General features: G+C 38.1%; 2 protein-coding genes across 4 annotated transcripts; one reads left to right on the forward strand and one right to left on the reverse strand.

The window, feature by feature from the left end:
* Positions 1-966: 966 nt before the first annotated feature.
* Positions 967-1,512, reverse strand: LOC103710397 (transcriptional regulator SUPERMAN-like). The gene has a single exon (XM_008796089.1). It carries the CDS (start codon positions 1,510-1,512, stop codon positions 967-969), a length of 546 nt encoding a protein of 181 aa, XP_008794311.1.
* A 19,150-nt stretch (positions 1,513-20,662) lies between these two features.
* Positions 20,663-26,785, forward strand: LOC103710376 (ethylene receptor 2-like). 3 transcript variants are annotated; one of them, XM_026805919.2, is made up of 4 exons: positions 20,663-21,162; positions 21,793-23,640; positions 25,748-25,857; positions 26,014-26,296. In XM_026805919.2, the coding sequence occupies exons 2-3, from the start codon at positions 21,898-21,900 to the stop codon at positions 25,850-25,852; spliced, it is 1,848 nt and encodes a 615-aa protein (XP_026661720.1). In that variant the 5' UTR covers positions 20,663-21,162; positions 21,793-21,897; the 3' UTR covers positions 25,853-25,857; positions 26,014-26,296. The 3 variants fall into 3 exon arrangements, with proteins under 3 accessions (XP_026661720.1, XP_008794286.1, XP_008794287.1); XM_008796064.3 differs by lacking the exon at positions 25,748-25,857 and having other exon boundaries at positions 20,666-21,162; positions 26,014-26,785; XM_008796065.3 differs by lacking the exon at positions 25,748-25,857 and having other exon boundaries at positions 20,666-21,030; positions 26,014-26,785.
* Positions 26,786-27,566: the final 781 nt, after the last annotated feature.

The following is a 27,566-nucleotide window of genomic DNA, read 5'->3' on the forward strand; positions in this document are numbered from 1 at the left end:
AAACTAGAGCCTATGAGAAATGGCAGCGGTGCTGTTGGTGAAGTCCATTTTCCACTTTCTCTACCTTTTGCAATCCACTAAGCAACTCAGGACCTTGTAGGTGATAAAAAAGGACACCAAGATGACACATTGCACGACCACAAGTTCTCGTTTAATATGTTAGTTGTAGCTAAGCGACTCATGTATACTCAAATAAACATGGTAACCCTATATAATCATAAAAAGGGTATGCAGTTACCCTAGCGATAATTGCGTCATAAGACATTTATGACACACTTTGAGAGATTACTTGCGGTTGAAGACTCTAAAAAATTCGAACAACTAAAACATAATGAGTGAAACGAATAGATGAAGCAGAATTAAAGCATTCGCTGCATTTCGTCAAATTTCTTCAGAATCTCTAAAGAAACTCCTTTAAGATTTTTTTGAGGGTAAGAAATTCATATTTTATCTCATGGGAAGTTTAGTACAATGAAATTATTCTCTCTAGTAATTCGTACTTTTTGTTACCGGCTCTCTGGAAGTTAAAGGCTGTCATGCATGTTGGAAGCCTAGAACAAGTAATAAACGGAGAGCATTGTTTTGAGTAATATTGTCAAACAAACAAAATTTTCGAGAACTCAAGTAAAACTACAGATATGAAAACTTCAAATGGCTCTAACGTTCATCACAGATCTATAATACTCACCCCTCGTAGATTTCTCCTTCAAAAATCCCATTTGAATTCAATCTATAATTCCCCGTTGCTCTTTATCTTTGCCAACATCAGTCTTCATCACCATCTTCTCCTCCCTGTTCTTGATCTCCTGATCTCATTCTTCTTCTTGTCTAAAGCACTGATGAACTCACATGACAAAGAAAAATGTTTTTTCCTCGTAAGAAAATCTTCTGTAGTCATATACATATAACCAAAAGCAAACCCTTACTGTAGAATGTAATGTAGTTCATATGACAGTATAGTCTATCCTAGGGCTGATGGCCCAACCTAAGCTCTAAATCCAGCTCCCCTTCACCATCAACGTCCTTCCCCTTCTCTTCCTCATACACAGCACTCGAGCCACCGAAATGCATGCCCAAGCCCAGCTGCAACCCCTGACCAAAACGGATCAGCTCACGTTGCCTCCGCGAGCCCATATCATCATCCCTAGACACCCTTGAATCCCTACCACCGGAAGATGATGCTGGGAAGCACAAGCTATAGTTCTTCAAAGACTCGGAGACCTGAGAATAGGCCTGGTGGTGGTACGAGTACGGGATATTATATCCATAGCCTTCCGAGTTCTCTTCAGCCTGTCCAGAGACTGAAGACACCATCCGACCATGCTGCATCCTAGCTCGATCTTTGCGGTGGATGTTCATGTGGCCGCCGAGGGCTTGTGCAGTGGTGAACCCCCTCTTGCAAAACATGCACTCGTAGTAGGGTCGCATGGTCCCAGCATCATCGGTTGTTGGCTCCGGGGAGCTGGCCTCGCTGCTCGAGGCCTTGGTGCCCTTGTTGTGACCACCTTCCATGTCCAAGTCTCAATCTATGGGGAGATAGAGGGAGGGAGGGAGGGAGGGAGGGATGGAGAAGATTAATTTGGGGGGTGTGGCGTTTTGTAAAGGAAGAAGTTGGTGTGGGGGAGGGGTGAAAAGAGACAATCACAAAACATTGCTACTGTCAGCGCGTCTTAGAATTGAAGGTGATCTGAGGGGGACACGGTATTAACGTCTAGTTTTAGGTAGTATTCTATTTGGCCGGCCTTGTTGCATTCTGGCTCACCGCGTATCCTTCCACATTCCGGTTGGTATATTATATTTGGGTAACACTTTCCCGCAGCTATAGGTCTTGTTGCTTCCAATCATGGCTGTTGACCCAATGGGAATTCAGGTGAAACACCCTTCACCTTCTCCTCCCATCTATATCAAAGTAGTTTTATCTGTATGTAAATCACCATATATTCTATGTATAGACTCTTGGACCTTTTAGGAGAAGTCCTCTTGGACCTTGTGACTCCTATTCACATTAGCATACTAGGTTTTCTAGTTTCATAAACGCTTCAGAATTGATGTAGCCTATGACTATGAGTCTAATTTTGAACTTTATATACAATCTTTGACAGCGCACGAGACCCGGCTGATAGATCGAGTGCATTATATACACTGAATGTTTGTCGATTGCAAGTGAAGTCAGAAGTCTCTCTTTAATCATGTGAAGAGTTGAAGGTCATCAGCATTATGAGAGCACTTCGTCAACATATACATGGTGACTTGAGAGTCGTGCTGTCATATGCGTATGTAGGAATTCGTCTATAAAGTATTCAACATTTGACTAAGTAAATGGTACCTAAAAATACATGCTTTTATATACATATAAATGTGGACTTGTGGACCGTCTTGTTTGCAGATGTTAGCAGTTGGCTAGTTTTTGTGGTTGCAAGAAGAAGGTTATAACTTAACAAACAAAATTAATTTTGGAAAAGCTTATAAATTAAATAGGTGCAGACTTCACTTGGAAAGTGCATGTTGTTTTTTGGTCTCTAGCAAGTCTAGGAACAGAGACTATGGTTTATTTGCATGTTATTTTTAGTCACTGAATAACCATCTGGCCTATTCAGAACTTAAAGGATTCTGAACATAATATTCCTTGCCCATTGTACTTCTTTAATGTGTGCATGTTATTTTTGGTCTCTAGCAAGCCTAGGAACAGAGACTATGGTTTATTTGCATGTTATTTTTAATCACTGAATAACCATCTGGCCTATTCAGAACTCAAAGGATTCTGAACATAATATTCTTTGTCCATTGTACTTCTTTAATGTGTGTTAGGCCCCAGATGAGTAAATAAATTGGGTCGTTTAAATCTAATGGTCTGGTCAAGGAGAAGGTGTTAAGACCCATGATTCCACTGTTCGGCATCCTCAACACTTGTGCTGAGGAGAGGTTCTGAATTTGACTCGAAATAGTGATGCACCAACTATTATTTTTCAGGGGAAAAAAAGGCGTCGTTAAGGAGGATGTCTGCCATAATTTCCAGTTTTCAATATTTAGGTGACATTTTTACTTTATGCAAAAACCATTAGAATTAAACTATGGAAGAATATGTTTGTATTATTTACAAGAAATATGGGGGCAATGACACCTTACAGCTCAAATCTCAATTTCCCACGGTGCATACACTGAGGGGAGGATACCAAACAGTGGATCTCAGTTTTGTTGGCTGATTGTTTAAACTGTGATATCCATTAGAGTTCTAAAACTTTCTAGTAAACTCTTCAAATTTTCTCTAGCCAACATTTAATTTTGCAGGGAGAGGATGGAAGGTCTGAGATGTGCATTGTAACCAAGAACCGAACTGATCAAACATTCCCTGCAATATTCTAGCTGGGTTATATATAGGAGTTAGAAAACAATGAGGAGGAAACATGATATTCTAGAAGTGTATCCTAATGGAAGGAGCAAAGAATGGAATTAGCACTGCTATTGACCTCTAAGACAACCAAAGATGAGCTAGTTTATTAAACACAATTTGCCATCACGTAGCAAGCCACTTTCATGCATATGGCATGCAAAACCGATTGCTCCACAGCTTCACTGCTCAATGCTTTATGTAACGTAGAAAACAAAGTCCATCTATTCAAACCCAGCTGCCATTTAATCAGCACAAGACTGGAACCTTATGCATGCCATTTCCCAGTCAATAAATTGTGTAATTAAAGCTTCAAAAGAATCATCAGAGCATTGTAAAAATTAGTAAGTTGTGATGAGCTAGAGTACTACTGGAAAGTGGGCCCCTCAACATTAGATGGAACTTGCATGGCTTACACATTTGGCCTTGCACATGGAAAGCTTCTCCATTTCTTTCTATAAAACCCTGTAAATTAAGCTGAAGACAGCGTAAGCGATGACACAAACAAAGCGTCATTGCCTGGTAGGGGAGCACGAAATGAGCTTTGGAAAACCGCGTTGAGGCTTTGAACGACGGGAATTCGAACGGAGAAACATAGATGGGCGGCACTGGGCATTTTGAGGTCATGCGAGTTGGACGCAGGTAGAAAGGCTTCACTCGCTTTCCAACTGCTCTCGCCTTTGCTCCTTGGACGTTCTATTGTTTTGGTCCGTCAACCGATCGCCAGGCTTCTAGCTCGACCGGTGAACTATATTATTAGAAAACAGGATGACACTATTGACCGGGGCTTAGCTTATGTGATTAGTATCTCTCGTTTGTATAAGAAATGTTTTTGAGCTATCAAACAAGATGGCCTGCCATCAAACAAGATGACGTTAATTACGTGTTATTTGGTTGGTCATACATTGTATTTTCTACAATCCTATTAAAGGGGGAAGCTATTAAGATTAAAAAAAAGAAGGAAAAAGAGCTTCTTTAACCTAACACTACTATGATGATCCAACCAAGATCCACTAAATGCATAGCCAATATAGCTTCTTCAAGCCAACTTATTTAACTTCAAACGGAACTTAAATTATTCATAAATAACTTGTTTAGAAGATCCGGTAAGAGATTTGAGATATTTCAATAATTTTATTTATATATTTTGAGCTTTTTTAATTATTTCATAATCATGGAGTTGATATGCATTCTATTTTATATAAATTATATTTATTTATTAAACAAATATAAAGATAAATTTTATTAAAAATTATATATTCATATCTCAAGCTTAATCAAGCCAATTAGTTCGGGAAAGATAATTCTAGCACCATCTTGGCCCGTTGGCTAGTCAAGCAAACCAAACTCAACTTAGATTTTAAATTGAGCATGACCTGGCTCATCCACTGTTTGCTCATTTGGCAGCCTTGGTTCCAAACCATCTTGGTCGATGTATAATGAAAAGAGATTGGAAATGTAATAATGCATTGTTGGGTGCTAGGATCAGTCCTACTGAAAACATATCTAATTCAGCAACTATGAAGAGAACATATCTAATTCAACAACGAAGCAGTCATTTACATTGCTCTTGCGCATAGAAAAATCATAGCATAATTCAATAATGTACTTCATATCGTGTGATATATAGGCATGGAAACCAGCCTAGTCATCAATCTAATGGGACTGGAATTGAGCGTAGCCTCATTAGGTTAGTAAAATATTTAGAGATCAAAAGGTAAAGCCCTTGAGCCTTCATGATTTCATACTGAGGGCAGTTCCTTGGTCATTGCACCTCTAAACATTACAAACTTACAATGAACTATTCAGCCATTGGTAGCCCAATTACCAGGCCAGCGAAAGTACAATTGGAGGGCATGCTTACCTCTCCCTCTTTGGGGCTCAGTTGTCAGGACCCATACAGGCATGAGTTTGGTTCCACATTGGTTATTCGCCGAGAAAATCTTGGATACTCATACAAGATCGAGAAATCTAAAATACTGCTTTTCGGTTAACCTTTCTGGGTGAGGTTCAGAATTGTAACAGAACAGTATCAGAGCAGATCCGACTTATAGTCTATGTGGACTAGGAGATACTACAACACGTGCTTAATAAGGCTGGTCACAGGTCGATTGTGGTATTTGTGATTAGATTTGAATGGATTTAGACTCTTAGCCTGATGAAGATATCAGAGCTTAAACGGAGGGAGGATGTGAAGACCCGTGCGGGCACGTGTTTAGTCCTATATCGATTATTCACCGGGAAGATGTTTGGTACTTATATAAGACTAAGAAACTCAAAAAAATACCTTCGAGCTAGCATTTTTGTATGAGGTTCTGGGTTGTGATATTAGTTGGCCAGGAACTCGGTTCTAACATGCTCAAGGAATTCACAAAAATACCTTCCAGCTAAACTTTTCGTGTGAGGTTTTGGGTTGTAACATTAGTTGGCCAGAACTCAGTTCTAACATGCTCAACAAATAGTATGAGGGATAAATACGATGACATCGTTTTTGGTCCTCTCATATAGGTTGAAGCTGTGCCGTGATGAATTTGACTATGTTCTACCCAATCTTTTCTCCGGGTCAAAGATATGTGCACCAAAAATTGGCACAGGCTAGAAGCCTGGGGACCCGGTGGGCAGGACTTGGGCCAGGCTCCAATTTAGCCTAGGGGTTGGAACCTCTTTACCTTTTTTGAAGCCGTCAGGAAGATGCAAGGCCTTTCTAAGGCCAACTTTAAGTTTCTTATCACAACTGCAAGCCCCTGTTGGGCCCAACTTAGGGTAGCCAGCTGCAAGGTTTAGGACTAGTTCAGTCCAAGAGTCTAAAATAACTTAGCTTAGCCACCTCGCAGTTAGAGATGTTTCTTTACACAGTTACCCAAAAAAAAAAAGATTTTCTTTATACTAGGATCATCGTGTATTAAGTAGATTAATGCCATTCTGGATCTCATCCAAGGATTCTTTTTACATTAGTTCTAGACCTTGACCTAGATCGAGATATCGACAGTATATTAATCAACTTGAATTTGAAATATTAATATCAAGGAGCAAAGAGCAGCTTACTAGCTAGAAGCTTCAAAAGGTATTGCTAGAAAAAGCACAGAAAGAAAGACAAAGAATATTCCATTACAAATAATGGAAAGATAATTTTTTGATGAAATTAAAAAAAAGGTTCTATTGAAGAATTTTTGACAGAGAGAGAAGAAAAAAGAAAATAAGGGGGGTCACACAAATGTAAAGAAGAGGTTTTTATATACAATTAACATACAAAATTAATGAAATTAAGGTCCTTTATAAAAATCTAAAAAATAAATGAGGAGAATAAATATAAGGAAAAGCATGCCTTATAGTTTCTACCAAATCTCGTCTCGTTTTTGCTAGGGCCTGTATTGAAGTTAATAAAGCAAAGAAGCTCCCTAAGAAGGTTTGGATCAACGTCGGAAATGAAAGCCTCGAGGAACAATGTGTCACAACCATCGCAGTATATCAGCAAGCCTAACAAATACCACCACCGTGTCCGCATGCAGGTGGTTTGGTTAGGCGACCCCCGCAATATTGAGACCCACTCAACTTACGGGCGACAACATGCACGAGTGGTGAACTAGTAAAAGTTTTGTATCAAGCAGACCCACATATTAATGAGATATAATGTGGTTCATGGTTTGCATAGATGACTTGGGTGTATGCATGCACATCTATAGGTTAAAACCAGCTCAGCTGATGCCATCCATTTAGGTATCAGAGGTCTCCAGCCAGTGGGCACATTGGATTCCAATTCCACTCTCACATCTCGTAAAAAAGAGTTCTAAAAACGTCCAAGTCGATACCATTCATGGGCAATGGACTGAACTTGGACCACATTGATGTCAAGCTCTGCGTTGGGTTCACTCCACTATGGTAGGTGGCCCAAAAACATCACATGACCTTCCGACCAATTTGATTCCCAGCTTAAGGCCGCGCGTGAAAAGAAAAGAGAAAAGAAAAGAAAAGCAAACGCGCAAGTGACTCCTTTTGTCCCATCTCCTATTCTTGCCTATGAGCACTTGGGCATTCAACAATGCTTGCTCCTTGGCGAACCCTAGGTCTGGTTAGGGCAAAACATAGGATCTTTTGGTCTCCCACTGAAATGGTAGCCGCACGCTTTGCCTCGTGATGCATCGCATCAGCCGGCAGATGGTGGGCGAGAGGTGGTGGTGGAGGCCATGGTTGAAACACCACCGAAAATTATAGAATTTTCGATGGTCGAAAATATTGAGAAAAATTAAAAAATAGGACCCATTATATACCTCATATTTTCCAACTATGTGGGACAACTATCGGCTAATGGTAGCCGCACACTTTGCCTCATGATGTATAGCACTAGACAATGCAAGACAGGGAGCAAGCAATTATCAAGTGGTGGAGGCTCTGGTTGAAAAACTAGAATACTTAAGAGATGATAAAGATGATAGTGGCAGTAGTAATGGTGATAAAAATAATATTAAAGTGATAGAAAATAATAGAAGAAAGATATTAATATATATATGTTGGATATTCGAGAGAGCTTCAACATCCAAATTTTCAACCGTATATACACATATTACACCTGGAGAGGTGTTTTGTCTAAATCTAGTGACTCCAATCAATAACATTTACACTTAGGCGGATAATAATACAGTAGTTTCAATTTTTTGATTTGTTTAGTATCATAGTTTTAATAATATTATTTTTTATCTTTTTTTATTGCCTAGAAATTAAAAAAATAAAATTAATAATGTATGTAAAGAAGTGAAAAGAAAGAAAAGAGAAGGAAAAAGATTTTCTCTTGTTTGGTAAATAAGGATAATCATAAAGCAAGCTGCAAAACAGTTGTAGGCTGCAATCCAACCCACCATCCTTCTATTGTCTTATATATTTTACAATTAGCACCTACTATAGGAGAAAAGTATAATTTTTTTTGTGAGGATTTCTGTTTTGATTTTTTAAAATTATTAAAAAAGAAGATCCTTCCCTGACAAACCATTTCATTTGGTCCATGAAAGTCAAAAAAGTAAAAAGTAATTCCATATGAGAAAAGAAAATAACTTATAAATCTTTTCTTATTTGGTTGAATTAGACTATGGTTGAGCTGTCTTTGACATTTAGCCTACTGTTATTTTCTTTAAAATTACTATTGATGAGAGAAAAATTTGTAAGCATTGTAGAGAGAACTTTAGCCCCATATTATCTCAACTTTCTCTACTTGTACTTTATTTTCTCTCATTTTTCTAGCAATCAAACAAAGCCAACTTGCAGTATTTGCTCAAGTTCCTTTTGAAACTAGGATGAGTGGCTCTATAGGAGTGAGGGTTAAATTAAACCCAAGCATCCCCTATCAAGACTATAGGCTAACAAGTCAACTAGTTGAAACCCTTACATTATTTGGTCATATTGATTGTTCAAATATCTCATGAGAATTTCTTTTTTTGAAAAAAATATGATACAAAAATTATTACACTAGTAAATAATAATAAATGCATCCTTGGAGAATAGGTAATAGGTCATCACTATCTTGATGGAACCTCATTATCTAGCAAAGTGAATTAAATTTTTTTTAATAAATTCAACTATTTTTTGGATAATTGAGCTTGAAAAAAATAGTACAGCCTCCTTGGATAGCATCACATAGATGCACTGCATATCTTCTTTGTATCATCTATGAGTAGTGGGGCAAAAAGAACCTATCTATGTAATCTAATGAATGTTTTCTCCTGATTTTTGCAGTATTGAACATATAAATTAGATAAAACGGCTCCAAGTTGAAGCATCTTGACAAGATCCACAGTTAAGGCCTTCCTAAAGAAGGGAAAAAAACATGTAGATTATGCCCAAGTTAAAATCACATAGATTTTCAACAAAATGAATTATAAATTGAACATAATTTCTTGCTTAATTACAAATTTAGACTTACCACGTATAAATTTAATCATTAAATAGTTTTTAAAAATAACCCTAATATTTACTAGTTATGAGCTTTAGGTTTAGATGGCGGGAAAAGTGCTTCCCACTTAAACAAGAATTTTTTGGAAACCCAACTAAGAAACAAGTGCTAAGATCTTAATACTCTTTTCCCCAAATGTGGTTTAGATGCAATAGGGGTAGATACTGCTACCCCAAGATGATGAGCGCCACCTCATATTTTCTAATCTCAAAACATCTCACTCCCCAGCCCCCTCAAACTCTATTACTTTTCGAGATTAGACTCTTAGGACTGGAGAAGAGAAAAGTGTGGTCAACAAAAAACAAATAAATATTTCTTATTTGATTGGAGTTTTCAAAAGAGATAGATGGAAAAGTAACATTCTCATGTGAATAAAATTTCATAATTCATGAGAAAGAAAAATCTATAAGAGACATGAAAAAACTACTTTTTCATTGGTTGGAAATTATTATTATTATTTTCAAAACTACTCTTAAACTATCAAAATCTATAAATAAGGTTTTTTTCTTTATTAAGGATATAATAAATATTTCGCACAACTTTTCCATAAAATGGATGCTCAACCAAACTTAAGCCTTTCTGAAATATATTACTTTTCATGGTGAACTAAATATATCGGAACTATTTATTCACACATCATATTAGTAAAAATCAACTTTTCAAAAAAAAATATTTTAATAATTATTTTTTTTCCCGTGCACCAAAAAAACTCCCCAAAGAAAATCAAGCAACCGGAAACATTCGCAGCACCTCTCCATCATGTCGAGTCACGAGAGGCCATGGGGTAGGATGCAGTACTAAACCTTCATGGAGGAAGATGATGGGATGTTGAGAAGGAAAGGACATGGAGCATGATCCATGCTCCATGCCATAGCATGGAATGAAACGGTTTCGATTCGCAGCCGGATTCAAACAAAATGATAAGAAATCAGATGCAGTTTGTAGATCATGTCCTTCGACACGTCGTCCTTCTCCATCATGTCGAGCATGAGAACACTCTCTTCACCAGGATGCTCACCCATGCAGGTTCAACACCATATCCCTCCCAATGGCTTTGAGCATGACATCTCCTCCATGGCATCGAGTCAGGGAACTGCTCCCGTGCCCAAAAGAGTCTCATCACCACGAAGGTTTGTTGCTGCATCCCAAGCCATGGCCTCTCCCTTTGAACATCCTATCCTCTTCCTTGTTAAAGATAATGAATGCTGCCATAGCAGAGTCCTATCTATCTTGAAAAATTTTATTATTTTATTTGGAGAATGGCTCCACTATTAGTATACTTTTATATGGTATAGTATGAGAGTCACCGTACGTCCAACTTTTATTCATTCTTTCTCTAGCTAGTTTCTCCTTATTCTATGTAAACCTTGATATCATGGCATCTTAAGGCCGAGAGGGTGAACAAGAAAAAATAGTTTCTTCTATGCATACTAACCGGTATATAGTGACATGATAGTGTTGATTCTGGGATATCAACCATAACATTCCTCCATCAAGGTTCAACGCTGTATCCCACGCTATGCCCCCTTGTGCAAGGTTCATCCAAGTGAAGACTTGAAGATCGAAGAGCTGCAAGTCGGATTTGCTTGTTCTTATTAGGAGATTAGAATATATGAGGTTGCATCTAAAGTGTGCCTCTCTTCCTCATGCACCTCAGTCCTACCACCTACGGAAAGGATAAAAATCCCTTCCATTTAGATTTTCAAGATATAATTTTTTTCAATTGAACAACACTCACTATAGAAAAATACATCATTTTCAGCATTTTTATAATCTTTACCGATGTTTATAAGCATCGGTTAAAGGTCCACCGACCCTTAACAAAGCGTCGCAGAAGCGTCGGCAATACTGAAGTGAAAAAAGTTTTTGCCGACGCTATTTGAAAGTGTCGGCAAAAACTAGTATTTGCCTATGCTTATAAAGCGTCGGCGAATACCAGCAGAATACCAACCAGACGCTCAAAAAGTATGTCTCTAGTTTTAGTACATTAACTAAGAACAAAAAGCACATTCATCTCTAACAAGCAGGCTGGTAGGAAAAAAAAAAGTATTTCTTAGTCTACATAAGTACCTTTGAATCCATCTTACACTTCCTATCTTAATCAACTATGTGAATAACAAGCATTAAGGTACTGAGTTTGAACTTACCAACCAAATACTGTAGTTCACATACTGAAATATCCTTCTCTGATGCCTTAAAAGTGGCCCTTTAAAAGAAAATCACACATTCTCCCTTATGTCCATTCCCATTTTTTTAGAAGTGCAGTGGATGAACATGGAAGAACGACTACTTGGATTGAAGCAGCAAATGTTTATTCCACTGGATTTAGACATCCAAATGACTGTCTCATGCTGGTCTTCGTGGAAGCAAAATAACAAAGCGAGGAAGCTCTAAAAACTTTAAGAAAAGAAAAAAAAACGACATAAAGAAGTAAAAGAACAAAGAAGGACCATTAAGATCTATTAGACAATGCTATAACCATAAAAATCCTAATCCAATACCTTCTATGGATCCACAAAAACAAAAATCCAACAAAGAGTTTCTTCCCAAATGATCAAACACAAGAGGAATTCAATCAAACATACCAAGAATTTGATCAAATCGAACGAAATTAAGGGATCACCGCGGACAAAAAAGGGGAAGAGGAAGGAGAGAAGATGGGAATCGAAAAAGGGGAAGAACAATAATACCTCCAGGGCTCTCCCGGTCGGCGCCGCAGAGGAAGAAGGAAGAGAGGAGGTTGCGGACGCATGGTTGCTAGGCACTGGAGAGGAGAGAGAAGGAGAGGAGCTCGTTGTCGGATGTCGCTCAACACTGGAGAGGACAAGGATAGCCATGGCTTGATTGAGGATGCCGATCGAATAAGGAGGAAGCGGGGCGGCCGTGCTGGTTTTGTTTGGAATTGAATTTTGAGGACGCTTATACGCATCGTCTTAGTCTGTAACTACGACGATGCTAATTAGCATCATCTATTACCGACGCGTTTTAAAAGCATCGGCAAAATTTAGCATTAGGTCGATCTTTGTCGACGCTTGTAAAAAGTGTCGGTAAAAAAGCATCGGTAAAACCAACTTTTCCTGTAGTGGCTCTTTCTCAAGATTCCTTCTTCAATTGAGTCTTATAAAACTAAAATTATTTTAAACAAAAATAACTTATTATCTACTAATATAATAGATCTGAAAACATGCTAAATATATATATAAAAAAACATTCAACCCCTTGCTTGGTTTTTTTAGAAAAATATATTAAAAGCACTTAGGCAATATCGGGGAGAGGATCCACAATGTTGGACTTTGGGGCCTCTCTCTCTCTTGGAGTAAAAAAATTGTTTATGGATTTGTCTCGACTAATCTTTTTTTATGCATATATTTTACTAAAGATTTTTGAGAAGATGGAGAAGGGAGGATTGTGACCAGGATAAAGTTTTGAATATTATTAAATTTTATTATATATATATATATATATGGTGAATCCACCCACGCGTAGCAGCCCCCAATGGATCCGCCTTCCACCAGAGAATATTCGATGCGGGTTGCAAATTTCCGCGTGCCCTCTCTGACCCGTGGGATCAACACCCATGTGTGAGTACATTACTCCAGCACCACCGAAGCTATCAGCGGACCAATAAACCCTTCCAGTCCACGTGTCCGAGCAGGGAGAGGTAAGTTTCGCCTTCAAAAGCTGCTTGTTTTTGTGGACCTCATTCAACAAGCACTCAATAAATGGCTATGATTGGTGTGGTGCATGTTGTGTTGGATAAAATTTCTCCAAAAATATGAGAGATTTATTTTTCCATAATGCCATGAAAGCAGCTCAGAGTGTTGACTCGAAAAAGCAACTCAAGGTAACTTGAAAAGTATGTGATTAATGCAGAACAAGCCTATCTTCAAAGCCCATGCTCACACCCTGCTACTAGCATGCAAATGCCCACTTATCAGTGATGCCTTAATCCAAAGGAGACCTCCTATGTTAGTAGTGACAATGTACCAAGTGGGCTTGTAACATTTTCAATCCCCAAAAATCATCATGTTGCAGCAAGCAAAGAAAATAATGAGACAACAAGAAAAAGAAAAAATAACAAGAATGCATAATATTTATGTGGTTCGGTTGATTGACCTACATCCACAAAACAATACAAAAGTTCCACTATAGAAGACTAAAGATTACAATGTACAAGATTTTCTCTCAAATCCTAACTCCTAGTACACCCAATTTCTAGAACATTTATGTGGTTTGGTTGATTGACCTACATCCATAGAATAATGCAAAAGTTCCTCTATAGAAGATTAAAGATTACAACGTATAAGATTTTCTCTTAAATCTTACCTCCTAGTACACCCAATTTCTAGAACACTCAAATTGTTCCCTTCTTTTATGGGTAAAAGATATATGTATAAAATATAGTAAAACGATTTGAATTCGAACTATTATCCTACAATAATCAGGTTAGTCTGACAGCTCCACTCATTTTCTTCATTGCTCTACACTCCAGTCAGTTCTATTCGAGAAAAAAAAAAAAAAAAGTTCCTTTTTGCCTCCTTGAAACTTGTAAACTCAAGATACACCGAACACATAAGATTTAGAAACTCATGATATTTATAAGTTTATGATGTACTATATATTACCAATAATATTGGAAGTCCATTACTAGTCATTCTTGTACTAGAATTCTATTCCTAGTTTATTCTAGTTTTTTATTTCAATTCTAATTTGGATAGTTTGTCTTTTAGTGCTACTCCATGATAAATTAAATTGAGTCTTAAACTTACTACATAAGAGTGTCTTCTAGTAGAAGAGAGAGATAACGATGTTTTTGTCTTGTAATGGAAGAGTATGTTGTTATATAAAGAGGAAGAGAAAGTAAGTGTAATGAAGTATCTTGGGAGCCAAATTCATTATTTCGGCTTTCTTTTTTTAAAAATAAATTTATTTTTTAAATTTTTTTTATTATTTTTCTTTGGTTTGTAGTTGTTATTTGTTCTGAATGCGGACGGGCGTGTTTCATCTAGTCCCTATAATATGCTATTAGACAATCAAAGCATACATGCAATGAATGTGAACCATTTCTAGATGGCAAAGACTCAAAAAGGACAAGGATTTGGTACCCGTCCTTCCATCAGTGCAGGGGACCAAAATAAAAAAAAAAAACCTCACAAGACCATGCACCTTCCCATGACTCTATGACCAAGGGGAGTGCATCTGTGGAAAGACTTCAAATCGCTTTCCTCTTGGGTTTGGCCTCTACTGCATTAATAGGAGCAAGTAAGGTGGTGAGCACCTACTTGGTACTCGGCTGCAGCGGATTGCAGCAAAAGAGGGTGGCATTTCACCGGCAACCGCGCCGAACGCTATAGATAACATGATCTGCACTTAGGACTTGAACCTCTTTTTAGGGTACCACCTTTAGCTGTGAGCGTCTCCCTCGCTGGAAACCAGCCACTGAGATTTGAGCCCCGCTTAACAAGTACCTTTGCCCATCGTGGCCGGTGCTTGCCTTTGGTTATCTGACGCCGCGTATTACTCACAGGGGACATCTGGTTTTGTTATTTGTAAGCCACCAATATTTAAAGATGGCAATTTACCATGACTCCACCAATTTGATTCACAAACGACCTGATTTAAGTAAATTTGAATTTAATATAAATAGATTTTGATCGTAGGTCAATCTGTCTAGATCTATTAATCAAATAAGTTGTGTTTAGATTTACATTTTTGATTCGTTTTATTCGTTTGGACTTGTTTAATGATTGGGTCGGATCATTGCCCGATCTATTTAATATGTAAACAATATGTTTCACCTATTTGAAATATACTTAATCTATTTCTGACCTGTTTAATATGAACATGTTTAATCTATTTAAATTTATTTAACTCGTTAAAAATCTGTTTAAGCTATTTAACTTAACTTAACTGGACCTATTCAATAAATAGGCTACGTGGGTCAGATCGAATTATCTGTTTAATAAACAGGTTGAATCTGAATTGACAAATTTTTGATTCGACCCGTATTCGACCTAATTTGTATCTGACCTGAGCCGACCTGATTACCACCCCTAGTAATGTTTGAACTACTAATGATAAGGTGGATATATGCTGCATCGAAAAAATTAAATGGAAATTAATATCATAAGATGGGGCTTGTTTGGTATTGTTTTGTTTTTCTTCTTCTTTTAAAAAATCTAAAAACAAAATAATTACATTGAAGAACATGTTGTTAATTTTCAAAAATTACCTGTAAAATCTTTGGAGCTTTCAGAAACAAAGATTTATTTTTTTGAAAAAAAGAGTAAAAATAGAAGCAACGGATAGAAAAGCTTCGTGGAAATGCTATCTTCCACACCAAACCTCATGCGCTATAACAGTAATTTATAGAGGAACGGCCATTCCAAGACAATAAGAAGGATGGCAAGCAAGCCATTAGGTGCGTGTTTGCGTAAGATAAGAATTGTGCCATGAGTTATCACCTTACCAATTGTTTATTTTGTTTTGAAACTAAGATCAATTTTTATGAAGTTGAGCATGATATATATCAACACCAAACTTAATTTCTTAGTGGTAGTGTTGAAAAAATAGTTAAATACTCATCAACTTTTATTCATGCATGCGGCCTTATGCGCTGAGATGGCTGCATGTGATTAGGCATGTGTTGTATAAGAGCTACCTTAATGTGGAAATTGGTGCAGATGGATTGTCTCCGATATACACAACCACATCCATATATATGTATAAGATGCCCTCATGTAAAGGTCTGTGAGTGTAGAGTTTTCCTTTAAGTATAATCTTGAAAGATAGTAACAATGATCCTGAAAATCTTGAAGAATCTAAAGCGTTTTGACAAATATAGCCTAGTTTACATCGTTGATCATAGTTGGGAAACAGTTATTTGGTTTAATTAATGACGAAGTTGAGGTCTAACTGTAGAAAATGAAATTAGCTGCAATTTAGGTGATCTTGGAAGTTGGCTTAGTAGTAAATGAAAGTAATCTATGAATAAAACCTAAAAAAACATATAACATTGCTGCCCCAAAAGTTGTCCGGCACTATCACATATATACTTTTGATAACTTAGGAAAAGCCTTCCAGATGCCAGGCAAATGGTAAGAAAGTGAAGAGACAACTCCCATAGTTCAGACTTACCTAGAGAAAGAAACAATTAGAGACAATCAAAGAGCTCTGAAAAACCTTAAGAATGTCCATGTTAAAGCAGTTAATCTCTAACATAACACATTAAATAATCATGTATACCATAAAAGTTACTAGATACAAGTATCATGGATTCCTCAAGAAGCATAAGCACTATAGTATGTAAATCAACAATTTTCAACTTGCATAGTCTCTTTTTTTTTATTATTATTTTTACGTATTTGGATACACAATAAGGTTAGATCCCCTCAACATATCTAAATCAAGGGTTATTGGGTTAAAAACACAGCCTCCATAATGTTACAATAGTTGTTATAAGGGTTTCAAGTGGCACCATTACTTTATCTCTAAGAATAAGTGGGTGCCAACTGATTTAGCTAATCATGTCAGTGAGGGTTGATTGGTAGTGTTTGAGTTCGAGTTTTACTAATACTACATTATAATTTAATATCTCGATAAAACGGATGAGGACCAAAACATACCCCTTTGTATTGCCTAAAGAGATATTTTACTTATTTATTGGTTATAAGAAGTTAAAATAAAATCAGTCTTCTCGTTATTTTGTAGTAATAATAATGGTTCAAAATTTTTTTCTCAAGAGATTAATCATGGTACATAGTTGTTATTCAAAATTATCACTACTCATTTGAATAAAAATAATATTTTCAGTTTCAAATACCTACACAAGCCAAAAAAAAAGTATTTAGTAAAATATAATTTAAGCAAATAATTCTCTTGTGTTTCATATGATGTGTTATTTAATGCGATAATAGCAAATAACAACCTTTTCAACATCACATTGTTATCTTCCAAACAAATTAAAGCAATGATGATTAATTGTCATTTTCAGTATAGTCTCAATTATTTCCAAACTGTGATGGGATGTCAGTCAAACTTCTATCATCTTGTATCATATGCACCTTCAGTTCTTTTGATATTTTCTACATCAACCAGGACAGGTGAAAATCTGCAAGATCAAACCTAGATCTCTTATATGATGACATTAGTAATTCAGTCACTTGACACCCTACTATAAAACAAAATATTTAAAATTAAAAAAAATAAAAAAGTAATTTTTTTACCTCTCTCATGCGCATGTTAGACCCATCTTTCTTATGCTTTATTTTGTTATATATGCTTATCCATCTCTCTCTCTCTCTCTCTCTCTCTCTCTCTCTCTCTCTCTCTCTCTCTCTCTCTCTAAAAACCTTCCCCTTGCCCACCATCTTGGGCAAATGAAGTAGGATTTCTTTTTAAAGCTTAGATTATTTTCTATACAACTTTTGCACCCTAAAATATAATACCATGCATAATGGATAGCTGAGATGAACAGTTATCACTTATTTCTAAAATATGAGGAATCGTAATTGCGATATATAACGCATCACGATGATAAAATTTTTTTTATCGATATCATATTTTACGGTACAAAAGTTGCATCACGAAGGATTTTTTTTTTTTTTTTTTACGTGCATGATAATACCCTAAGACACACTCTCTCACTCACGTGCATGGTAATAAATAACAATAATAGATAGAACCAAGTACTAGAGAATATCAACACTGCCATGGATGTAGCTATGTATGGATATAAATTATAACTTAGCCAATTACTCGAAAGAGACTTTGTCATCAACCTTCCATGGAAGACCCACTCAAACCAACAAGATATTATTTATAAAACTCGTGATTTGTTTAACACTATAATGATTGCATTGCACGTATCCTCACCTTGGTGCAACGCCAGAGATGGTGAGATATTACTTAACTTGGATGAGTGGTAGGTCCCATGGACACCCTGAGGACAAGTCGCAGTCATGTCGCGGGCTGCACCTGCCCAGGATGAGGTATATATCTCCATCCGTGGGATGGAGGTGGACTTGCGGAAGCCTCTCCGTGCTTTCGTGGAAGATATCTCTGGGATCGAGACGTCCGCCCGAGGGCGTCTAGGTTCTCCTCCCATGACCCATCCAAAGAAAAGTATTGCAAACCAAGAAAAGGCCAGGGATCTCATCAGAAAAAAGAAAAGGCCAGGGAACAGCTGAATAAAATAATGAGTGTGGGGCCGATGCTTTCCTGTTTTTGGATTTGGACCACCTTTTTATATATTTCAGGATTGATATCTCCACTCTCGCCTTATTTGGTATTGGAAGATTTGGAGAAGATGAATAGAGAAGGGAGCTTTGTTGAACCAAAAAGGGAAGAGTTCATGCATCTTTCTTGGACGGATAGATTCTTGATCATTTCAAAGAAATAATAGGGAACTGCTTGGTTAAACACTTGGAGAAAGATTATATATTTTGAACATGAGGCCTCCACCACATTGGAGGGAGGTCAAACAGTTAGGCTATGGCCCAATTTGCTAAAAATGCTTCCTATTGCTCTTGGTAAAAAATTAGATAACAAAAATTAATCATATTCTAGATGAATGTCATTGCTTCAATAAAATATATTTGCTAATCAACTTACATAGCAATCACCATATATATGGATATTATTTTTTATCTAGGTAATAATGAAGCTTTTCATTATTCATGAAATAAAGTATTATGTCATTATTATCTTTAGAATTGATAGAGAAAATACTGGACACCTGGACCTCGAGCCTGATCGACCTCTCTGTTCTCGAACATAAACTGAAGTGAATGACTTCGGCTCCAATCAAAGAGTCGCTAGCCGCAGAGAACTATCGGCACGTGTCAACAAGAGCTGACAGTCCCAACAACTAACATTAATCTTAATAGTCTGCGATTATGGCAGCCCCACGTCTCGCATCAGATCTGTACCGCACTTTGCCCATATAGACTGACCCCTACGCCGCAGCTGTACCACCAGCTGTTGTTTGGCATTAATATACGTCATGTCGATTTAGATAACGACAAGGCTGATTCTCCTATATGAAAGGAACAACCAAAAAGACCTAAGGTATGCAATACATTATCCTTCTTACAGAGCCCTCATTCTGCTAAAATCTCTTCCTTCCATACTATTACCTTGTTGTTCTGACTTAGGCATCAAAGGGTCTCCAATCAAAAATTCTCCAGCAAGTAGACTTCTTGCAAGCCACTCAGTAGAGGAGTCCAACGCTCAACCCCTCAACCAACTTACTCAGCCCGTCTCTAGTCGACCTTGGGATCGTCCGAGCTGTGCTCTTACCTCAGTCCAGATACGGCGACAATAGACATATATAAAGATATTAAGATCAACAATGTAGGAGATGAAAATTTTATTGTCAAATGGCATTACTAATTCATTTCTAGTACTCAATATGAATACTAGTCAGGATCCTAGTTCAAATATATGTTGAGTGGTGCATATTCAAGATTTGAGCCTATGTAATTAGATTTAGAGTGGGCTTGCCCTCCCTTTCTCTCAAAGTAAAATAGTTGAAGTATATATAACTGTTTTCCATGATCCAATAGTATTTTTATATTGTTCTAATGGTCGATAGTAACAACAGGGGCGTGGGGGTTGTTAGCAATATTTTTGTTATCATGACATGAATCTATTTGGTTAAGAAAAATTCATTGGATTAAGTAGAGTAGACAAGCCTTAACACAAATGCAATTTATTCATTCAGACATACATATGTATGTATGTACGTATATACATTCTACTCCACGAACAAAGTGCAGGTAGCCATATGCTATCTACCAACATACTCTTTCATGCTAACTTTGTTACAATGGATACAATCAAGTTACCATTGTAGATTTAATCTTTCTCTCAACAAAACCATCTCTTAACTAGGGAAGCTTTTGTTACAAGGGAAGTGTAATCATGGAACAAGACTTGTGCATATGAAATCTCACGATCACCTTTTTATTTTCACAACAAACGATATGTTGCAACTATTGTGAAAGATTGTCATAGATTGCAGATAAATTTTGAGACAATGACCCATTATCACATCTACCAAGAGGCAAACCAAACAGCATAAGATGACCATCTGTATGAGACAACATCTAACTCTCAAAGCCTAGCCAAGTTGTTAGCGTTTGATGTATTCAGAGCAGACCTGAATCCGACCCGTTTACCGACCCGTCTTCAAAAATCTATCACCTACAGCGGATGTATGTCGGGTCCGGGTCAAAAATCAACACCTATTCTTTCCCGGTCCCTACTTTTCTTTTTTAGGAACTGACCCTAAAAAAAAGAATAAATACGGCAGTGGCGTAACGTCGGGCAGAGAAGAGGGTGAGAATAGGAGGAAAGAAAAATTAAAAAGTCATTCTTTCCTTGGAAACTCCCGTTCTTCCTTTCTACCACTTCTTGGTCCCCCTTCGTCCCTGCTCAGCTCTCTCTCTCTCTCTCTCTCTTGCTAAGAGAGGAGATGGATCGACTCAAATTCTTCCCCCGTTCCCTCCTCTTTGAGCGCTGAAATGCGAGCAGGGAGGCAAGGCCTCGGAGGAGGACGGGGGGAGGACGAGGTCTGAGGAGTTCAGTGTCACTGGTGGCCGAGGAGAGACGGACCCACTCCCCTTGAGGCGACTAGGGGCCCTTCGCGAAGCCTTTTGGATGGGAGGCGGATTGGAGACGGCGGTTTCATAGTTAACCGGTTTGCGATCCCTCTTTGCCGCTGGTTTTGGGTATCTGGCTCTCTGGTTTCTTTCTTTTGACTTGGAAAGGTGGAGTCTTTATGGTTTTTATGGGATATAGAAGACCGGGAAGTGGAAGGGAGTCAAAAAAGGTGAGATTTTTATGGGGTTTGGATGTCGTTTTAGATGTTTTGTGTTGATGGGTACGTTGGTTTGAGGTTTTTTTTTTGTGTGTATGTGGAGAAAAGAGGTATCTTGACACTTGTTTTTAAGAAGATTTCAATTGGTTTTGTTGATGACATTCCTTCGCTCTGGGGTTTATGAAATTTTGATCTCCTGCGAAGCTGCACAGGTTCAAGGTCAGATGGATTGGTACTTCTTATTTGGGAGGATTTTGTCTTTCTTCACCTTTTTTTTTCCTAGGACTAAGGATTCTGAAATCTGTGACTTTATGTTCATGTTTATATTCTCTTTTGTATCAGAATTAGGCTATGGGATTTAAGTTTTGTTAGATCTGTTGGAACTTCCTTTTGCCATTCAATTTGACAAGCAATCCTCCAATATATGTATTAGTTTGGTATTTTCCAGAAGACCAGAGGGGTTCAGGTTATGGTTCTTTTTCTATTCCTCACAAGGATCATTGAAATAGATAACTGCAAACTGGGATGCTGGGGTTTTGTTTCCCAAGATATTGTCTTTTAGAGAAAAAAAATGGCAGATACCCTTGTGCTTGATTTTTCTCTATTCATCCATTGATGGGATTTCTTTATATTCAATTGTAGGGAACATGAAGGAATCTTTTCAAGTGGATAGAAAGGTTTAAGCTGTGCAACACTCTGGAAAACTTTGAGATCTGCTGATGGATTGAATGAAGCTTTCCGGTACAAATGTTAAGAGCATTGTGCCATGGGCTTCTGATTTTGTCCCTCCTGTTCTGTGCATCGGCCATAGAGATTGGATTCCCCCGCTGCAACTGTGATGACGACAGCCTCTGGAGCACCGAGAGCATCCTCCAATGCCAGAAGGTGAGCGACTTCTTGATTGCGGCGGCCTACTTCTCCATTCCTCTCGAGCTCATCTACTTCGCGGCGTGCTCCAACCTCTTCCCCTTCAAATGGATCGTCTTCCAGTTCGGGGCCTTCATAGTCCTCTGTGGACTCACCCACATGCTCAACGTGTTCACCTACGGGCCCCACTCGTTCCTTCTGATGCTGAGCCTCACCGTTTCCAAATTCTTCACCGCGCTTGTCTCGTTCGCCACTGCAATCACCCTCCTGACCTTGATCCCTCAGCTCCTGAGAGTGAAGGTGAGGGAGAACTTCTTGAGGATAAAAGCCCGGGAGCTGGACAGGGAAGTTGGGAAGATGAAGAGGCAGAAGGAAGCCACCTGGCATGTGCGAATGCTGACCCAAGAGATCCGCAGGTCGCTCGACAGGCATACGATCTTGTACACCACTTTGGTCGAGCTCTCGAACACATTGGGCCTGCAGAATTGTGCTGTATGGATGCCTAGTGAGAACAGAAGGGAGATGAACCTGACTCATGAGTTGAGACAGAGAAGCTCATCCGATTTGTACAGTCGTTCGGTTGCAATTGATGATCCGGATGTAATGGAGATTACCGAGACCGAAGGTTTGAAGATATTGAGGCTGGGGTCCATGCTTGCCTCTGCAAGCAGCGGAGGTACGCTTGAACCGGGCGCGGTAGCTGCTATACGAATGCCAATGTTAAAGGTGTCCAATTTCAAAGGTGGGACACCGCAGAATGTTGAAGCGAGCTATGCAATACTGGTTCTGGTCCTTCCTGGAGATGATTCAAGAGTTTGGAGCAACCAGGAACTAGAGATTATTGAAGTGGTGGCCGATCAGGTTGCTGTTGCCCTCTCTCACGCAGCGGTTTTGGAGGAATCCCAGTTGATGAGAGACAAATTGGAGGAGCAGAACAGGGCTTTGCTGCGTGCGAGGCAGAGTGCCATGATGGCAAGCGAAGCAAGGAACTCATTTCAAAGGGCCATGAGCCAGGGGATGAGAAGGCCCATCCACTCCATCTTGGGTCTGTTGTCTATAATGCAACAAGAAAAGTGGAGCCAAGAACAAAGGCTTGTAGTTAATACAATAGCAAAGACCAGTAGTGTTGTGTCGATATTGATTACTGATGTTATGGATATATCTACTGTCAACCGTGAGCGCTTTTCTTTGGTTATGAGACCCTTCCTGCTGCATTCTATGATTAAGGAAGCTGCTAATGTTGTAAGATGTCTTTGTGTTTGTAGAGGTTTTGGTTTTGGATTTCAGGTTGACAATGCAGTGCCTGATCGGGTTGTTGGTGATGAGAAACGGATTTTTCATGTAATATTGCATATGATAGCTGCTCTATTGAATGGACATGATGAAGGGTTTGTCACATTTGGGGTGCTTAGTTATAATGAGGTTAAAGATGGTCAAGATCAGGAATGGGTTCCATGGAAATCCAGCTTTTCCGATGGACATACCCGTGTGAAGTTTGAAATTGGAATAAAAAGATTGCTAAATGATGAGCCAAGTTCATCAACAGTTCAACTTGCTCCAAAGCCCCACTCTGAAGGGTTTGAGATGGGCCTCAATTTCAGCATGTGCAAGAAGCTTGTGCAGGTATGCCTGATTGCATGCCATTAAGTACTTAAAAATATTGTTATTGTTGTTAAACATTTTCTTGATTAAGGAAACTAATTCCAGTTATTGCATTTACATTAATTTTGCATCGAGTTTAGATTAACATGCAGCATAATATTGGTGATCACATTTATCATGGTACTTTTTTGCATCTTTAAAGCTGTCTTTTGCGATAAGAACTAGATAGAAACCTTTCTGTGATGAGATGCATGGACTTTTTAAGTACCTCGTTGAAATTGGTTGGTTTCTCATACTCCAGCATGCTCACATTTTATTGAAAACTCTTCTTTCTGTTACCTTTCGAAATGTGGTTAGATGCATTTGCATGCTTCTGATCTTTCAAGCATAAAATCTTTTTCCTTGTCTTTTATTTTTTCATTTTGTTTTTTGTAATAAAAATATTTCCCATATTTTTCAGCTAGAATAATATGGTTTCCCTGGAATTTCAACATCAGTGCATATTAAATCCTTAATGCATAGCCTTAGCTTAAAAGCCTGAACGCATCTATGGGGTATCGACTTATTGGCTTGAAGTGTAATGCTTCTCCCCTTTTTTGAGAAAATTTAGTTCAAGATTGATTATCTTTCAGTGGGGAAAATGAAAGAAGGTACAAAAAGACGAAAAAGAAAAGAAAGGAATGAAAAAGAGGTGACAACATTCAACATGAAACAACAGCAGCTGAACAGCAAACAAAAATTTCATCAAAGAAAATGCCTAGATAGGGGTGAAAGTGGACCAGATAATATCCGTCCATATTCATTTCTGTATCCGAATCTATACGGATATAGATAGAAATTTGAGCGTCCAACAAATATCCATATCCATATTCGTATCCGTCAAAGGATATGAATATGGGTAGACAACTATCCTATTTGTATCCGAATATCAGATTTCATTTGTGATCCTATTTAATTTTATATAATACTCATAAACTTTTAAGAGAAATAAATGCTATTAACTTGATTTACCTTTCACTTAGTATTATAACGATATTTATATCCATACATTTATTATCCGATTTGTATCTGTATCCATTTAAAACAAATATGGATATAGATTTTTGCATCTAACTAACATCTATCTTCAAATCTATATTCGTCAAACAGAAAAATATAGTTATGAAAATACTAGTATCCGATCCATATCTGATCCAGTTTCTGCCCTATGCCTAGAACATGTGTTAACAGCTTTGATGACTTCTCTGAAGAGGTTTTGATGCAACCTTTGAATACGAATATGATATTATCAATTGCCTAGCTTGTTGAAGACTATTTAGCATTGAAAAATCTTCCATTGCATTCCAGCCATAGACACCAGCATGTACTAAATTCCACCCCTTCTTCAAGTACCTGGGAACTTTGTGCTTCCTCCAACTAATCCACATCTCCAGAAAGGGCAGCAGGAACCATCGGAGTTCTAAGCATCTGACAGCAAATCCTCCTAGTATATTAGAATAGGAACAAGATAAGAGTAGCTGATTTGTAGTCTCTTCCAGCTCATAACAAAGCAGACATAAGGTGGGGCACTCCAGTTTTTCTTAAGTTCTCAGCAGTCAGAATCTCATTATTAATAGCCAGCCAAGAGAAACTTTCAACTTTTTCAGTAAGTGGTAGCCCATAAATGGGATGCAAAGTGTGACAGCAGGGCTCCATGGACAAGAGTAGTATAACAAAATTTAACTGAAAAGAAACTGTGGGCACTCCATCTTCGGCTCAGTTGGTCGTTCCAATCTCCCAACTGAATCCTTGATAGCAGGGAAGCTAAAAGGAAAAAGTTCCTCCGCCCTTGTCTGCTTAGAAAATGTCCATTGAAATTCAGACACACAGAAGACTCAGAAGAAGACTGAGGGAAGAACCGGAGAAAGAGGGGGCTTCTGTGCAACATTGAGGAGTAACTTGCAGGAAGTATGCCTTACTGACTACACACTCTAAGCTCATCGCACTGAGATATAGCCCTTAACAACTCGAAGGAAAGAAAAAAAGACTTTAGGAGCTGATCATAGAACTAATGCATCAACTGTTTAGTACATAAGAACCGAAATTTATCCGTTCAAAATATTTGAATCATTGCCACTGCAATTCATAGGGATGCAAGTTCCTGTGCACCATAATTGGAATTCACCCATCCCGATGCATTGGTCTTCTTTCTTCTGATGCCATCATTGATCCTCCAGAAGATGGTGGCTTTTAGCATTGGTATGACACCCAGATTTCCAGCTGCTATTTGTTCTATATATTAGATTTTCTATTTTGTAATTTGGGGACTGTTCAAGGAAGCACATCAAGTTTAGCAACTGATTTTTTTTTCTTTTTATGTTCTTCATCTTTAATACCTTTTCTTTTAATTTGCAGATGATGCAGGGAAAAATTTGGGCAGTTCCAAATTCCCAAGGCATTGCACAAAGCATTGCGCTTGTTATCCAATTCCAGCTGCAACCTCTGACCCCAATCTCTGATGTTGGAGAGTCCTCGGGTCTCTATCGTACATCTTCAATCCCTAATTTCAAAGGACTCAGAGTTCTCTTGGCTGATAATGACGATGTCAACAGAGCTGTTACTGGAAAGCTCCTTGAGAAACTAGGTTGCTCCGTCTCCTGCGTCACATCTGGCATCGAATGTCTGAGCTCCTTTGGCACTGCTTCTATGCCTTTCCAGCTTGTAATGGTGGATCTTCACATGCCCAACATGGATGGATTTGAAGTGGCCATGAGAATCCGGAAGTTTAGAAGCAGGTGCTGGCCGTCGATTGTGGCTCTGACTGCAAGTGCTGAGAATGATGTCAGGGATAGGTGCTTGCAGTGTGGGATGAATGGTCTGATTCGAAAACCAGTCACTCTACACACAATGGGAGAAGAGCTGCATAGAGTCCTTCAAAACACTTAAGACAAAGGACAGCTCTCCATTATTTCTCTAGGATTAATATATCAGTTATTCTCATGAGTCTGCTCTCTTTCTGTTTTGGATAAGCAGGGTTTTGGTAGTACCATAATTATACAAGTAGTTTGCACATCAAGGACATGTATAGAGAATTTGGATAGGATTTTTGATTTAGCCATATGTGAACAGATTATACACTTAATATTGAAGATCAAATGCAGATAATCACCCCAATCCATTTCTTGAACTTCTTTAGTTCTTTGGAGGAGCCGGCGAGTGCCGTCCAATAAATGCTCTGAAGCTAGGATGGAACTTAAGATGGATGGCCCTCATCAATCACCTGCATGATATGATGAGTAGTTGGCTTCCAGGTAATGTTGCATTATATCTTGCTGCACTTTATTTCTAATAGCTGCTTAGGTAACATGAACACTAGCAGACGAAGCATTCATGTGCTTAGGTTATAGTTGCCATATATTGCATGCACAATTTTAGTATATTAGCTTAGATCAATCTTCAAAAATCATTAGATCTGATTGTCATATTCAAATTTAGTATTTGTACCAAATTATTGGATTTGCCTATTATTTATACTATATCTGGCCCTAGTATTTTTTTCATAATCATAGAATTTTGTTATTGTATTCTACTATATTTGAGGCTCAACTTGTATATAAAGTACACCAGAACAGAACATGTAATTCAAATCTTATTTTCAATACAAATTTTTTATTGTATTAGATCGGATTATTTCTTGATTAGCCAACCCCTCTTTTTTTTATTCTCCTATCATCCTCTCGGTGTTTGTTTTCATTGGCCCTCTATTCTCCATTTTATAATCATGGCTTCCTCTACTGTTATTTCCAATCATAATATAATATCACCGTTTTTTCTTCCCCACTCAAATAACTCAAGCATGGTCTTGGTCTCTCAAGTCTTCATTGATGACAATTATCCTTTATGAAGACTGCTCTTTTAGCCAAGACTAAAATTGACTTTATTGATGGCTCGCTTGAGAAGCCTGACAA

Source organism: Phoenix dactylifera, chromosome 5 (assembly GCF_009389715.1).
Source record: "Phoenix dactylifera cultivar Barhee BC4 chromosome 5, palm_55x_up_171113_PBpolish2nd_filt_p, whole genome shotgun sequence".
NCBI lineage: Eukaryota > Viridiplantae > Streptophyta > Magnoliopsida > Arecales > Arecaceae > Phoenix > Phoenix dactylifera.

Coding starts and splice junctions, on each gene's coding strand:
- LOC103710397 (XM_008796089.1), bottom strand. CDS start 1,512: ATGGAAGGTGGTCACAACAAGGGCACCAAGGCCTCGAGCAGCGAGGCC.
- LOC103710376 (XM_008796064.3), top strand. CDS start 21,898: ATGTTAAGAGCATTGTGCCATGGGCTTCTGATTTTGTCCCTCCTGTTC. Junction 23,641..26,013: donor TGTGCAAGAAGCTTGTGCAG/GTATGCCTGATT, acceptor TTTAATTTGCAG/ATGATGCAGGGAAAAATTTG.